The 14080-nt window shown below is 45.0% G+C and overlaps 1 protein-coding gene across 21 annotated transcripts in view; it reads left to right on the top strand.

Moving 5' to 3' along the window:
* Positions 1-14080, top strand: part of ank3b (ankyrin 3b) — a 716427-nt gene that overhangs the window by 441280 nt on the left and 261067 nt on the right. Inside the window, exon 1 of one of the 21 annotated variants that reach the window (XM_072557890.1) lies at positions 7615-7764. The exons of the other annotated variants lie outside the window; for them this stretch is intronic. Coding sequence (XP_072413991.1) covers positions 7729-7764 — 36 coding nt within the window. The 5' untranslated portion in view covers positions 7615-7728. Of the gene's footprint in view, positions 1-7614; positions 7765-14080 lie in introns of those variants that run through there. 21 annotated transcript variants of the gene reach the window in all.

The following is a 14080-nucleotide window of genomic DNA, read 5'->3' as shown; positions in this document are numbered from 1 at the left end:
ACCATGGCCACTGGCATTTTGCATTCAGGTCATTTGATAAATTCTGTCGTAGAGTCATACAGCACAGAAACAGACCCTGATGATTGATACGGACAGTCCAACCAGTCTGTATCAATCATAATCCCAAACTGAACTAGTCCCACCTGCCTGCTCCTGGCCCCTATCCCTCAAACCTTTCCTATTCAGGTACTTATCTAAGTGTCTGTTAAACATTGTCATTGTGCCCACATCCACCACTTCCTTCGGAAGTTCATTCCATCCGCTGTGTAAAACTTTTGCCCGCCATGTTCTTTTTAAATCTCTCTCCTCTCACCTTAACAATATGTCCCCTAGTCTTGAAATCCCCCATCTTCGGGAAAAGACACCTCCCATTAACTCTGTCTGTACCCCTCGTGATTTTATCAACTTTCACCCCTCGGTCTGCTATGCTGCAGTGAAAAATATCCCAGCCAGTCCTTTTATTTTGTTGGGATCATAACTCACTTTTGATTCCTAGCTCTCTCCTGTAGGTTTTACTGCAGCTGCTGATGCTCTGAGAAATTTCTGGGATCATCTCTGGGGCATCAGTTTGACTGATTGTGCTGACGTTGTTGAAATCTTAATAACATTAGCTTTGGTTGAGATGCAGGTTATAGCTGGACGCTTGCTTGATAAACCTTATTATTGTTCATCATGTCCTCAGAAAGAATGCTAGTCCATGTGATCCAAAAACATAATGACATTTGATCTGGAATCCCAGTGAGTTGATTGGCTCACAGTTCTGCAGCTTGGTGAGCTTTATTGGTTCTGTGTCGTGCTGCTGGATTGAATAGCTCATGTATATCTCCCTAAAAGTGGCCACACAAGTTGATCAGGTGGCAAAGAAGGCATATGGCATGCTTGCCTTTATTGGTCGTGGAATTGAGTCCAAGAGTCAGGATGTCATGTTGCAGCTGTATCACACTTTGGTGAGGCCACACTTGGAGTATTGAATTCAGTTCTGGTCGCCACATTACAGGAAGGATATGAAGGCTTTGAAGAGGGTGCAGAAGAGGATGCTGCCTGGATTAGGGGGTATGAGCTACAAGGAGAGGCTAGAAAAAACACGGGTTGTTGAGTGGCAGAGGCTGAGGGGAGACTTTGTAGAAGTCTACGAAATTATGAGATGCACAGCTAAGGCTGACGGTCAGAACCTTTTTCCCCCAGAGTTGAAACATCAAAAGCTTAGGGGGCATGCATTTACGGTGAAGGGGGAGAGTTCAAAGGAGATGTGAGGGGCAAGTATTTGACACAAAGCGTGGTAGGTATCTGGAATGTGCTGTCGGTGGTGGTGGAGACAGATGCGATAGGGGCGTTTAAGGAGCTTTTCGATAAACACATGAATATGTGAGGAATGGAAGGATATGGACCAAACGCAGGCAGAAGGGGTTAGTTTAATTTGGCATCATGTTCAGCGCAACATCATGGACCAGAGGGTCTGTTCCTGGGCTGTGTACTGTTCTCTGCTCAAAACGTCAGAGGAGGGAGAGAGAAAATAATTTGCTTTTCACATTCTCAGGAAATGCCCAAGAATGCTTGCTTCACAACTGCTCAATTACTTGTGAAGTTTGGTCGCCATTGCTTTGCAGATTAATGTGGCATCCAGTAAGATCCCAAGAGCACTTTTGAGATCAGAGCAGGTGAATGGCTGGATATCACTAGATCAGTAACCCAGCCTAGCTAATGCATTCGAGACATGGGTTCAAACCCCACCAAGCCAGTTGGTGCAGTTTAAATTTGAAGAATATAGTATAAAGTTGAAAACTTGTCCCAATCATGGGACTAATGTGTCGTTATTGTTATGTACCCATCTAGTTCGCCAGTGCCCTTTAGGGAAGGAGATTTGTCCTTAACTTGGTCTGGCCTTACACGTGACTCCAGACCCACAGCAATGTGGTTGACTCTTAACTGCTCCAAGCACAATTAGGGAGGGACAACAAATTCTGGATTTACTGGGGATACACACATCCCATAAACAGATAAATGCAAATTAAATTAGCAGTCTCTTTGTTTTGGTACTTTGGCTACTTTTTTGAGGGATAAATGGGGTTCAGGACCCAGGGAGGACTTTGCTTTGAATGTTGCAATGGGATTGTTTACATTGACTGAAACAGACTGACCGTGCCTCAGTTCCCACTGCTTCAGAATCCAAGGTTTCCTGAGTCACCAGTAAAGAACTGCAGCACTCGGCCGAGCTGACACACCACAAGCAGTGAGACACTATTTATTCCGAGGTAAACATCCCTTCATGATGACAGAGTACCTTTAGAGATGGGAACAGCATCGGATGGTTTCGATGTTTTGTTTTAAAATGCCACAACATTTATAGTTTGTACAGCAAACTTCGTCACAACCACCTGATGAAGGACCAGCACTCTGAAAGCTAGTGCTTCCAATTAAACCTGTTGGACTATAACCTGGTGTTGTGTGATTTTTAACTTTGTCTCCCCCAATCCGATACTGGCACGTCCACATCATTACATTATCATGTGAGAGAGACGTAAAGCTAGCCCTTGGACTCTTCATGCACTATCATAACCTCCAGTTTAGAACAAAGCTGAAGTCATACTGTTAAAACATATCAGACATGCCTGTTATTTGTCATTAGTTTTGGTATTTTTCGACCCCTGTTCATTAAGGGAGTGTGCTGTCAAAGTGTCTTGCAGTCTTTACGTTTGTATCCACAGGGCCTTGTTTGTTTGACCCATTCACTTTACTAAGCTGCCCTGACCTCAAGTAGTTTTGATGGAATCTCATCCCAAGACTCTGCTCCAGCCTGAACTCAACAAGTGCGTTCATATAGAACCTTGGGAATGGTAAATTCCCTCAGGCATTTCAAAGAGATGATATCAAGCACAAATTGGCATGGAGCCTAATATTAGGGCTGGACCAATATTTAAGCGGCACCTTTCGCAATCATGGAATGCTTTACAATGAAGTTTGAAATGTAGGCACTGTGGCGATTCAGCATCCAAATCATTTACAGCCAGCTCCCAGTGCGGCACTCCCTCATTGCTCCTGACAGTGCGGCACTCTCTCGGTGTGACATTCCCTCAGTATCCCCAGCAGTGCAATGCTCCCTCAGTGCGGCGCTCCCTCACTGCGGCACTCCCTCAGCGCTTCCAAAAGTGCGGCATTTCCTCAGTGTTCCCAACTTTATGGCACTCCCATAGTGCGGCACTCCATCAGTGTGGCTTTCCCTCATTGTAGCATGCCCTCAGCATTCTCAACAGTGCGACACTCCCTCAGTGCGACACTCCCTCGGTGTTCCCTCAGTATTCCCAATTGTACAACACTCCCTCTGTGTTCCCTCAGTGCAACATTCCCTCGGTGTTCTGTCAACGTGGAATTCCCTCAGTGCGGTACTCCCTCGTAGTTCCCCTCAGTGCGACACTCCTTCAGTTGCGGCATTCCCAACTGTGCGACACTCCCTCAATGTTCCTTCAGTGCGACACTCCCTCGGTGTTCCCTCAATGCAGCGTTCCCTCGGTATTCCCTCAGTACGACACTCCCTCGGTGTTCCCCTCGATGCAGCACTCCCTCAGTGTTCTGTCAGTGCGGTGTTCCCTCAGTGCGACACTCCCTCGGTGTTCCCTCAATGTGGCACTCCCTCAGGACTACACTGAACTTCCAACCAAGATAATGCGTTCATGTTTCTGGAGTAGAGTTGAACCCACAATATTTTTCATTCCAAAATATATTTTAGATATTAAAAAAATCTTTATACACATCCATAGTCACTAAAGCAGTTCGGCTCTGTACACTCTTTATGTTTGGAGAAACAAACACAGGAATTTGACTTCCCCGACCATTCTATAATATAAAACCAAACGCATTACTTTCTCATGCAAGATTTTATTTACTTACATTTGAGGTACTAGGAGGATCCAATAACTGAATGGACCTCTACTGTACTTTGACAGAAAGACATCACTACACCTTGGCAGCAGCTGCCCCAAAACTTTACCACGTCCCTCAGCACATAGTCCTGGACCTTGGAATGTGCCAGTCTGTAACACTCGGTCAGGGTCGACTCTTGCTCTGGAAGACCAACACGTTTCAGGCAGACCAAAGAGCATCTTTAGTGCTTGAACCTGCAATGGTTTGACTCAGGTGTGAGACTGTTACCAGGCATTCAGTAAAGGAAAGGATAGAACATTGGGGTAGCACGGTGGCTCAGTGGTTTGCACTGATGCCTCATTGCCAAGGTTCGATTCCTGCCTCAGGCGACTGTCTGTGTGGAGTTTGCACATTCTCCCTGTGTCTGCATGGGTTGCCTCTCGGTACTGTGGTTTCCTCCCACAGTCCAAAGATGTGCAGGTCAGGCAGATTGGCCATGAGAAATGCAGGGTTACAGGGATAGGGTGTGGGGGTGGAGAGGAGAGATGTGGGCTTGCTGGGCCAAATGGCCTGATCCCACACTGAAGGGATTCTATGATATTGTTATGTTCCTGGATAATGATGACAAATTTATTTTATGTTAAGAACCAGTTTTGAATCATAAAATGTTACATTTCAGAAGGAGGCCATTTGATCCATCATTACACCAGCTGGAACCTTTTTGTTTAAAGTAGACGAAGTTTGAAATCCTAATTCTTATAGAGATTAAAACCACGAGATTCCGTGATTTTGAATAAAATAAACATTACAATAACAATTTAGTAAAGTAAACCAATTGACCCAACTTACATTCTAACATTCAGAATTAGCAGAAGGCCAATATGGGTTCATAGATAAACTCTGGTTGGCCATTTCACAGAGTGCATCTGGGTTCGAGACCAATCTGTCATATCTCAGCAGCTAACCAAATCATAATAAAACTTTGTCATCTTCATGTGGGATATCAAACCTTCACTTTCAAAGGCATGACCTCTAAGAATTTCCTTCAAAACTGCTCCAGCTCAGTCTGCCTTAACAGCTGCTTAAAAATCAATTGCCCAGCCGTTTCTCCAAGACTGCATTCCACTGGATTCCTGAAATTTCATCACAGCAACGAACCGCAGGCAAAATTCCGGCTCTTTTGCAGACAGGTAGCTTCACCAAGCCGGCACTGTCTCAGGGTTTCTCCAAACTCTAGACTCATCTGGGCTTCCTTGAGGCCCAGATCTCAGCTGTGTGCAATAGCCCAGCAGTATTTTTCCAAACTCTGACTCTTTCAGCTGCCAAAGTCGCCCCGGTCTTTTGCCAGAGAAGTTGAAACTGCAACAGACTTTGAGCAAATAAATGGTGGGGGAGGGTCAGATAGTGAAGGACCCAATATAGTGTGAGAATAAGCAAGATTCAATAATATTGGTTTTCCGTGATGCCAGATCACAGGATACGTTAAAAACAGAGGTTGGTGCCGGGAGACGTGAACAGGCAATCCTGAAAAGCTACTCTCCGTGCAAGCTAATTCGGAGCAGCAATAAACCATTCAGCCCCTCGGGCCTGCACTGCCATTCAATAAGATCATGGCTGACTTGATTATTCCACTAATGGTTTCCAACCATCCCCTGTTAACCTTTCACTCACTTCCTTATCGAGATCTGGTCTTGTGCAATGAAACAGGATTAATTAATGTTTCTGAGTGGTGCCACTAGGTGGCAGTGACTGCAATGCAATTGAATCCCTCATTCAGTTTGAAGGAGAGCGAGAGAGGGAGGAATGGGTCTGAGATTGTTGCTTCACATTCAAACATGGGCAACCATAAATGCATGAGATGCTAGGCAAAAGTGAGGGCTGGAGATTAGAGTCAAGAGTGTGGTGCTGGGAAAGCACAGCAGGTCAGGCAGCATCCAAGGAGCAGGAAAATCGACATTTCGGGCAAAAGCCCTTGCTGCTGAAGGACTTTTGCCTGAAACATCGATTTTCCAGCTTCTCGGATGCTGCCTGACCTGCTGTGCTTTTCCAGCACCACACTCTCAGCATGAAATGTTAGGCCTAGACTGATATACCAGGCTATGAAAAAGCAAATTTCTTTATTCATTCATTGGCTTAGGGCATCACTGACTAGGTAACATATATTGCCTGGAGGGCAGTTAGGAGTCAACCACATTGCTGGAGTGTTTGGAGTCACGAGTAGGCCAGAGTAGGTAAGGATGGCAGTTTCCTTCCCTTAAGGACATTAATGAACCAGTTAGGCTTTTCCCAACAATCAACAGTGGATTCATGGTCTTCATTAGACTCTTACCCCTAGTTCTAAACTTCCAGCTCAGTAACTGTCCCCTTGACTTGTCTGGACTTGTCCTATCTGCCTATCTTCTTTTCCACCTATCCACTCCACCCTCTCCTCCTTGACCTATCACCTTCATCCCCTCCCCCACTCACCCATTGTACTCTATGCTACTTTCTCCCCACCCCCACCCTCCTCTAGCTTATCTCTCCTCGCTTCAGGCTCACTGCCTTTATTCCTGATGAAGGGCTTTTGCCCGAAACGTCGATTTCGAAGCTACTTGGATGCTGCCTGAACTGCTGTGCTCTTCCAGCACCACTAATCCAGAATCTTAATTCCAGATGTTTATTGAATTCAAATTCTACCATCTGCCATTGTGAGATTCGAACTCAGGTCCCTCGAATGTTATCTGGGTCTGTGGAATTAAAACTCCATTGATAATACTACAAGGCCATCACCTCCCCAATCAAAAGAGATTCAGTGCCAGTCATCGAAGGGAATGCCTCAGAACGCACAGCAAATACACACTCTGACTAGCAAGAACACTCTAAGGGGTAGACCCACCATGTGTGGTCAACTTGAAAAGCTAAAAATAGAAGCGAACCTAATGAAATTCTCAAAGACAGGCAACAAGTCAAACAGAAAACTGCAAAGAATGACTAGGAAAATCGTTGAAGAGGAAAGCCCAGAGTTCAAGAGAAAGCCGGTCTGAAACTCAGAAACAGATGGCAAGAACTCTCCAAATACTCAAAAAAGGAAAGTGTGTTTGTAAGGAGAAAGAGAAACCAGGGGTTATGATCTGAACTTGTTGAACTCAGTGTTGCATCCAGAAGGCTGTGAAGTGCCTAACTGAAACATAAGGTGCCAACACAGGCCTGGCACTAATAATTCTGTATCACTTTCCCAACCCTCATGTGCTGGAACTCATGTGCCACTTTCCATCTGCATTTCAGATTCCCAGCATCCATGGTGGTTTTGCTTTTGTCAAAATGCACTTTGCGAATGTTTTCCTTCCTTGTGTCATAATCCACTTTGCAGTGGGGCAGTAGCAATTGCACAGAATGGATGTGGGTGGGAATATGCGAATGCTGAATGCGTCGAAAGTTGGCTTAGGGCAGCGTTTTATAACCGCGGGCAACTTGTTTTTAATGAAGGCTGTTGACTTGGACCAGGAGTGCTTTGCGTTGTAGAAAACAGGCACTGGGTAAGCTGGGGCCCAGCGGAGACCGTGAAGCAGCTGCTGTTGCTATTCTGGTACATGCCTATCACATTTACATGTAAACTGTGTGATGGGACTCTATAAATACTGTACACTCACTTGGACATTCGGGAAGTGACATGCAAGTATTGCGAGAGCAGTAAAGGTATGGTGTTTTAGTGTTTTCAGAAACTATATCTATTAGTTTGTTCTGTCTGTGAAGCCCTTCAGCAAAACCCAGGGATATATTCAATTCCACCACCCGAGCTGCTATTTATAGAACTGGTGTAATGCCATAGTGAATTCCTTAATCCAAGTACTCATTAATCGGATCAGCAGGTTTCATCCTTAGCTGGGGAAGATGGCAGTGCAGGAGGAAGCAAACTTACTGGACCAAGTAAGTGATCAAAGCTTTTAAAGATTGCTAAAGGATCTGACTGAGTTTAGTTTCTGTACCATTGTGCTTGAGTTAACTGAATGAGCTTCCTAGCTATGTGGCCAGATGTAAGTTGTGTTGGTTATGATAAACAATATCAGTGCACGATGTACAGCAGTACCTTCCTCATTCTCTTTGTAAGCTTGTTACCAGAGATATGTGTGACCATATAGAGCTAGGAAAGTATTTGCAGTACCTCAGAAGTTGTGATAGACCAGGAATGCAATTACAATATTGGAATTAATTTATAAAATGCTCTTTCTAAGTTTTGAGAAAACAAGTCTTGTACTTAAAGAGAGCTTTAAACTACCTCCAAATATCCCTATTCTCTTTACAAGAATGAATTGTTTTTTTTGAGGCACAGTCACTGTAATGTAGGAAACATGACACGCACAGCAGGTTAGTAAGAAAGGAAAATGAGATTATCATGAGCTTTGGGTTTGGGATCATGTTATACAGTCGCAAATCATAGGTATATTAACTTTTAACTTCTGTTTGTCGATGAAATGGTGATACGGAAAGAGCGGATCTGAATGTATTATTGTTGAGTATTGCACTCACTGTTACTGAGTTGCACTTGATGGTCAGCAGATGTACACTGGGTGTGCATTCACAAGTGAGGTGTTTTCAACCAAAGTTAGTGACAAAGGCTAAAAGGGTCACACCACAGCCACTCCTCCAGCCTGCCAACAAGCTGTGTTGTACAATGCTGCTACAGAGAGTGTTACAAAGCAACAAGGGAGCGCAGGGTGTTTATAAAATCCTGGTGCAACTTTAAACAACTTGAGTTCCAATGATGAGTTGTATTGGGCTTGAAAAGTTAACGCTGCTTCTCTCTCCACTGACCTGCTGTATTCCAACACTTTCTGTTTGTATTTCACATTTCCAGCATCCACAATAATTTGCTTTTATTTAAGTCTTGGATGTACATATAATACAAGTAAACTGTAAATCCCAGATGAAACCATAAATTGCCGAAAACAATGTTAATGAAGATGGACTTCCATTCTGTTAGGCTTTCTCTTTGGTTTACATTTCACTCACTTTAAATCAAAATAATACTAACACAGCATTACGAATGACACTAACATTGAAAGTATTATGAATTACAATTTTACATAGTATTTATGGTTCCCCTGCTGAAGCAGTATCTTATGCTTGGAGTTCTCAGGCACAGTTTTGTCCTTTGTAATACAAATAAATTCTCTTGTAATTAATTTCAAGCTTCATGACACTGAGGAACTTTGCTTTCTATTCCTGATTCCCAACAAAGTGGTTACAGATATCAAAGGCAGATGCTTTTAGCCTGAGAATAAACACAGGAAGTACCCAGCAGGTGTCCAGCATCTGTGGAGGGATGAACCGAATTCTCTTTCGAAGGTCACTAATGAGAACTGACGACCTGATTCATATCTGATCGCTGGTTGTGGGATCTTGCTTTGCTGCACTCCCAGTTTCGCATGAACGACTGCAGCATCAAAAAGTCCTGGTGTGGTGGGGTCTGACTGGGGTGGACAAGGTCAGAAGTCACACGACACCAGCTTATAGTCCAACAGGTTTGTTTGAAATCACAAGCCTTCAGAGCCCTACCCCTTCGTCAGGTGAACTTCAGACTGCTGAGGTCATGAGAGGGGCTATATGAATGCAGGTCTTTGTTGTTTTCAAAGCTTCCATTTGAAAGACTGAGAGTAGAGAGTTCAGATCTGCATGTCTTAACAGCATTTTGTTTTGCGGGGTCAGGGTAAAATTTTGGGCTGGCGCGAATTTTCTTGGCATGGCAACGGTGTCACATTCAGCCTGCTCTCGATACACATCTCACGAACAAGGAGTGAAACGGCGACTGTGGGTTCCCACTGCCCCAGCCAGGGAAAGGGTGCTGGCCAAAAACCAGCACTCCCAGTTCTCTGAATTCCTCCTGTTCAGTACCTCAGGTCCCTACGCAAGGAGACTGTGGCAACTTGTGAATTGTTTCGACTGAATCCGTACTTCAAAACAATTCTCTGCACTCGCTCCAGTGTGGTTTGTGAAGATAATTGACTCATTTCCGTTCGGTTTCTGGTCTGGAAGCGGTTGAAACCTTTCAATTGGTGTTTATCTTCTCACACTCGACTCATAGAGTTGGCATTTAGACCAAGATGCCAATTACTGCAGATCACCAGTGGCTCTATTCCACTTCCTGTTGACAGCATTGCCGTACTCCTAAATCTGCAATGTGGGATTAAAGCCAGCCTCATGTTTTCCCCACTTACTCGTGTCGAAATCAGTTTGGTGGATGGTTCTTACAGGCTGCAGGAAAGGACTCTGAGGAAGCCATTTTCAAGCATGATTTGGGTTTTAGGAATCAAAAGCACAATTTCTAAAGTTGTGGATGATACTAAATTGGACCAAAGGGTGGGAATTGAAGTGTGTGGTGCTGGAAAAGAGCAGCCCGTCAGGCAGCATCCGAGGAGCCGAGAATCAAAGTTTCAGGCAGAAGCCCTTTATCGGGATTCTTGACCTGCTGCGCTTTTCCAGCACCACACTCTTTGACTGATCTCCAGCATCTGCAGTCCTCACTTTCTCCTAGCTGAGGGTTGGGAAGCGTACACGGGGGTCAATGTAGAGGAGAGCTGCAGCAAGTTACGGTAGGACATAAATAATTTTACAGGATGAAAAATCAGTTTTAATTATTTGTTTCTGTAATATTTGTCAGCATTCATGCCTCTCACTATCTTTGCATGGTGGCTCAGTGGTTAGCCCTACTGTCTCAGCGCCACAAATCTGATTCAGTGCCACACTCAAATGACTGTCTGCATCGAGTTTGCACATTCTCCCCATGTGCGTGGGTTTCCTCTGGGTGCTGTAGTTTCCTCCCACAGTCTAAATATGTGCAGGTTAGATGGATTGGCCATGAGAAATTCAGGGTTACAGGGATAGGGAAGGTTACTGGGTCTGGATGGGATGATCTTCGGAGAGGCAGTGTGGACTCAATGGGCTGAATAGCCTGCTTCCACATTGTAGGGATTCTATGATTCACATCGCTATGGGTCTGGAGTCACATACAGACTAAATCAGACACATTTCCTTCCCTAAAGGGCAGTAGAGAACCACATTTTTTTAAAGAAATGGTAACTTAAAACTAAAGTAGGTGAAGGCCTGGCGGTGTCATCACTCGACTGTTAATCTAGAGACCCAGGTAATATTCTGGACACCTGTGTTCAAATCTTGGCGTGACAGATGGTGGAATTTGAATTCAATGACAATCTCAAATTAAGGAATTAATGATTGCCATGAAACCATTGCCAATTGTCAGGAAAAACCCATCTGGTTCACTCGTGTCCTTTAGAGAAGGAAATCTGCTATCCTTAGCTGGTCTGGCCCCACATGCGACTCCAGACCCACAGCAACGTGTCTGAATTTTAAAATGCCCTCTGGGCAATTAGGGATGGGCAGTAAATGCCAGCCGAGCTCGCCATGCTCACATCCAAAACAAACATACAAAAAATTCTTAGTGGTTACCGAGTCACAGTTAGGCTGACTTTTTATTTTAGATTTTTATTGGATTCAAATTTTATCATTTGCCACTGTGAGATTTGAACCCGTAACTCCAGGATTACTGGTCCAGTGACAACACCATTACTCTGCTTCCTTCCCTACAAATAACTGGCGAATAAGGTTCCATAGCAGGTGAATGGGGAATACCGAACTTATTTATGATTTGGAAAATGAAAGCCTTGCCACACGTTAGTAGGGTTTTGCTTAAAAAATAAAACAAGCCAGCTGTGTGGTATTATTTCTAGAGGGGCTAGATGTCCTGTGACAGGCTTTGGTTAGAACAAACTTGCTGCAGGGATGTGCAGGCTAGGTGGATTAGCCATGGGAAATGCATGGTTACAGGAATAGGGGAGCGGTGTGGGTCTGGGTGGGATGTTCTTTGGAGGATTGGTGTAGACCTGATGGGCCGAATGGCCTGCTTCCTCATTGTAGGGATTCTGTGTGTGCACTGCTGATAAGAGCAACATTCGTTGCCCATGCTTGGAACTAAGTGGCTTGCCAGGCCATTTCACAGAGCACTTAAGAATCAACCGTATTGTTGTGGGTCAGGAGTCACATATAGTCCAGATCTCCTCAGTGAACTTTGATTTATAGCCTCCTGGTCTTCATCACTGAGAGTGGTATTATAATCTAGATTAAGAAATTGCAATTAAATTCCAGCAGATGGGATTTGAAATGACGTGCCTCTGGATTTTCAGTCCAGTGGTATTACATGTGTCATCTTCCCTATGTCCCATGGAGCTCTCAGACATTTTTGTTCTTTGGAATCTCCATGAAACTGATCAAGGTTTCATGGTGTTGAGAAACCTTCCATTTCCAATTCCCAACAAAGTGGTTGTACATACACACCAGCAGATGCTGGGAAGCCTGTGATTAAAATTGGAAAATGCTGGAAGTATTGAGTAGGTTCCCAACATATGTGGGGAAAGAAACAGTTAGTCTCTCACTGACTTGACATTTATCCCACAGCTGTTTGTGGGATCATCTTATGTACAAATTGTTGCTGCATTTCCTGTTTTGTAATAATGACCCCCAGTTAAATGTGTTAAAAGTAGCTTCGAAATCGACGTTTCGGGCAAAAGCCCTTCATCAGGAATAAAGGCAGTGAGCCTGAAGCATGGAGAGATAAACTAGAGGAGGGTGGGGGTAGGAGAAAGTAGCATAGAGTACAATGGGTGAGTGGGGGAGGGGGTGAAGGTTATAGGTCAAGGAGGAGAGGGTGGAATGGATAGGTGGAAAAGAAGATAGGCAGGTAGGACAAGTCCGGACAAGTCATGGGGACAGTTACTGAGCTGGAAGTTTGGAACTAGGGTGAGGTGGGGGAAGGGGAAATGAGGAAACTGTTGAAGTCCACATTGATGCCCTGGGGTTGAAGTGTTCCGAGGCGGAAGATGAGGCGTTCTTCCTCCAGGCGTCTGGTGGTGAGGGAGCGGCGGTGAAGGAGGCCCAGGACCTCCATGTCCTCGGCAGAGTGGGAGGGGGAGTTGAAATGTTGGGCCACCAGCGGTGTGGTTGATTGGTGCGGATGTCCCGGAGATGTTCCCTAAAGCGCTCTGCTAGGAGGCGCCTAGTCTCCCCAATGTAGAGGAGACCGCATCGGGAGCAACGGATACAATAAATGATATTAGTGGATGTGCAGGTAAAACTTTGATGGATGTGGATAGGTTTTACTTGCACATCCACTAATATCATTTATTGTACCCGTTGCTCCCGATGCGGTCTCCTCTACATTGGGGAGACTGGGCGCCTCCTGGCAAAGCGCTTTAGGGAACATCTCCAACACCCGCACCAATCAACCACACCGCCCCATGGCCCAACATTTCAACTCCCCCTCCCACTCTGCCGAGGACATGGAGGTCCTGGGCCTCCTTCACCGCCGCTCCCTCACCACCAGACGCCTGGAGGAAGAACGCCTCATCTTCCGCCTCGGAACACTTCAACCCCAGGGCATCAATGTGGACTTCAACAGCTTCCTCATCTCCCCTTCCCCCACCTCACCCTAGTTCGAAACTTCCAGCTCAGCACTGTCCCCATGACTTGTCCGGACTTGTCCTACCTGCCTATCTTCTTTTCCACCTATCCACTCCACCCTCTCCTCCCTGACCTATCACCTTCACCCCCTCCCCCACTCACCCATTGTACTCTATGCTACTCTCTCCCCACCCCCACCCTCCTCTAGCTTTTCTCTCCATGCTTCAGGCTCACTGCCTTTATTCCTGATGAAGGGCTTTTGCCCGAAACGTCGATTTCGAAGCTCCTTGGATGCTGCCTGAACTGCTGGGCTGATCTAAGAGATGTGTTTAAAATAATTTGAAATTGTGAAAACACGCAGAGGATGTTTCTCCTTGTGGGGTAGAACATAACTAGAGTCCACCAATATTCAACAGTTGCAAAGAATTCCAAATTCAGAAGACTCTTCCTTCCTTGAAGATTAAGAATGTGAATTACAAAGAAGAGTCTTTGGACTCGAAATATCAACTTTCTCTCCCAGACCTGCTGAGATTCTCCAGCACTTTCTGTTTTAATACAGACTCCAGCATCCACAGTACCTTGTTCTGTTCGTAACATTTTGGAACATGTCATCACAATGTTTGAAACAGAATAGATAAAGACAAGGACACCAGGGAGAAGAGATAGAGGATTATTGATGGTATATTTAAGTGAAGAATAATGAAAAGAGGTGCAAGTGGTTTATAATCTAGATTGGGCATGGATTGATTGAGTCAAATGTTCTGTTTTGTGC

This window comes from Chiloscyllium punctatum, chromosome 38 (assembly GCF_047496795.1).
Source record: "Chiloscyllium punctatum isolate Juve2018m chromosome 38, sChiPun1.3, whole genome shotgun sequence".
Taxonomy (NCBI): Eukaryota; Metazoa; Chordata; class Chondrichthyes; order Orectolobiformes; family Hemiscylliidae; genus Chiloscyllium; species Chiloscyllium punctatum.
Note: the sequence above shows the minus strand (reverse complement) of the source record. Positions and strands in the feature narration are given on the sequence as shown.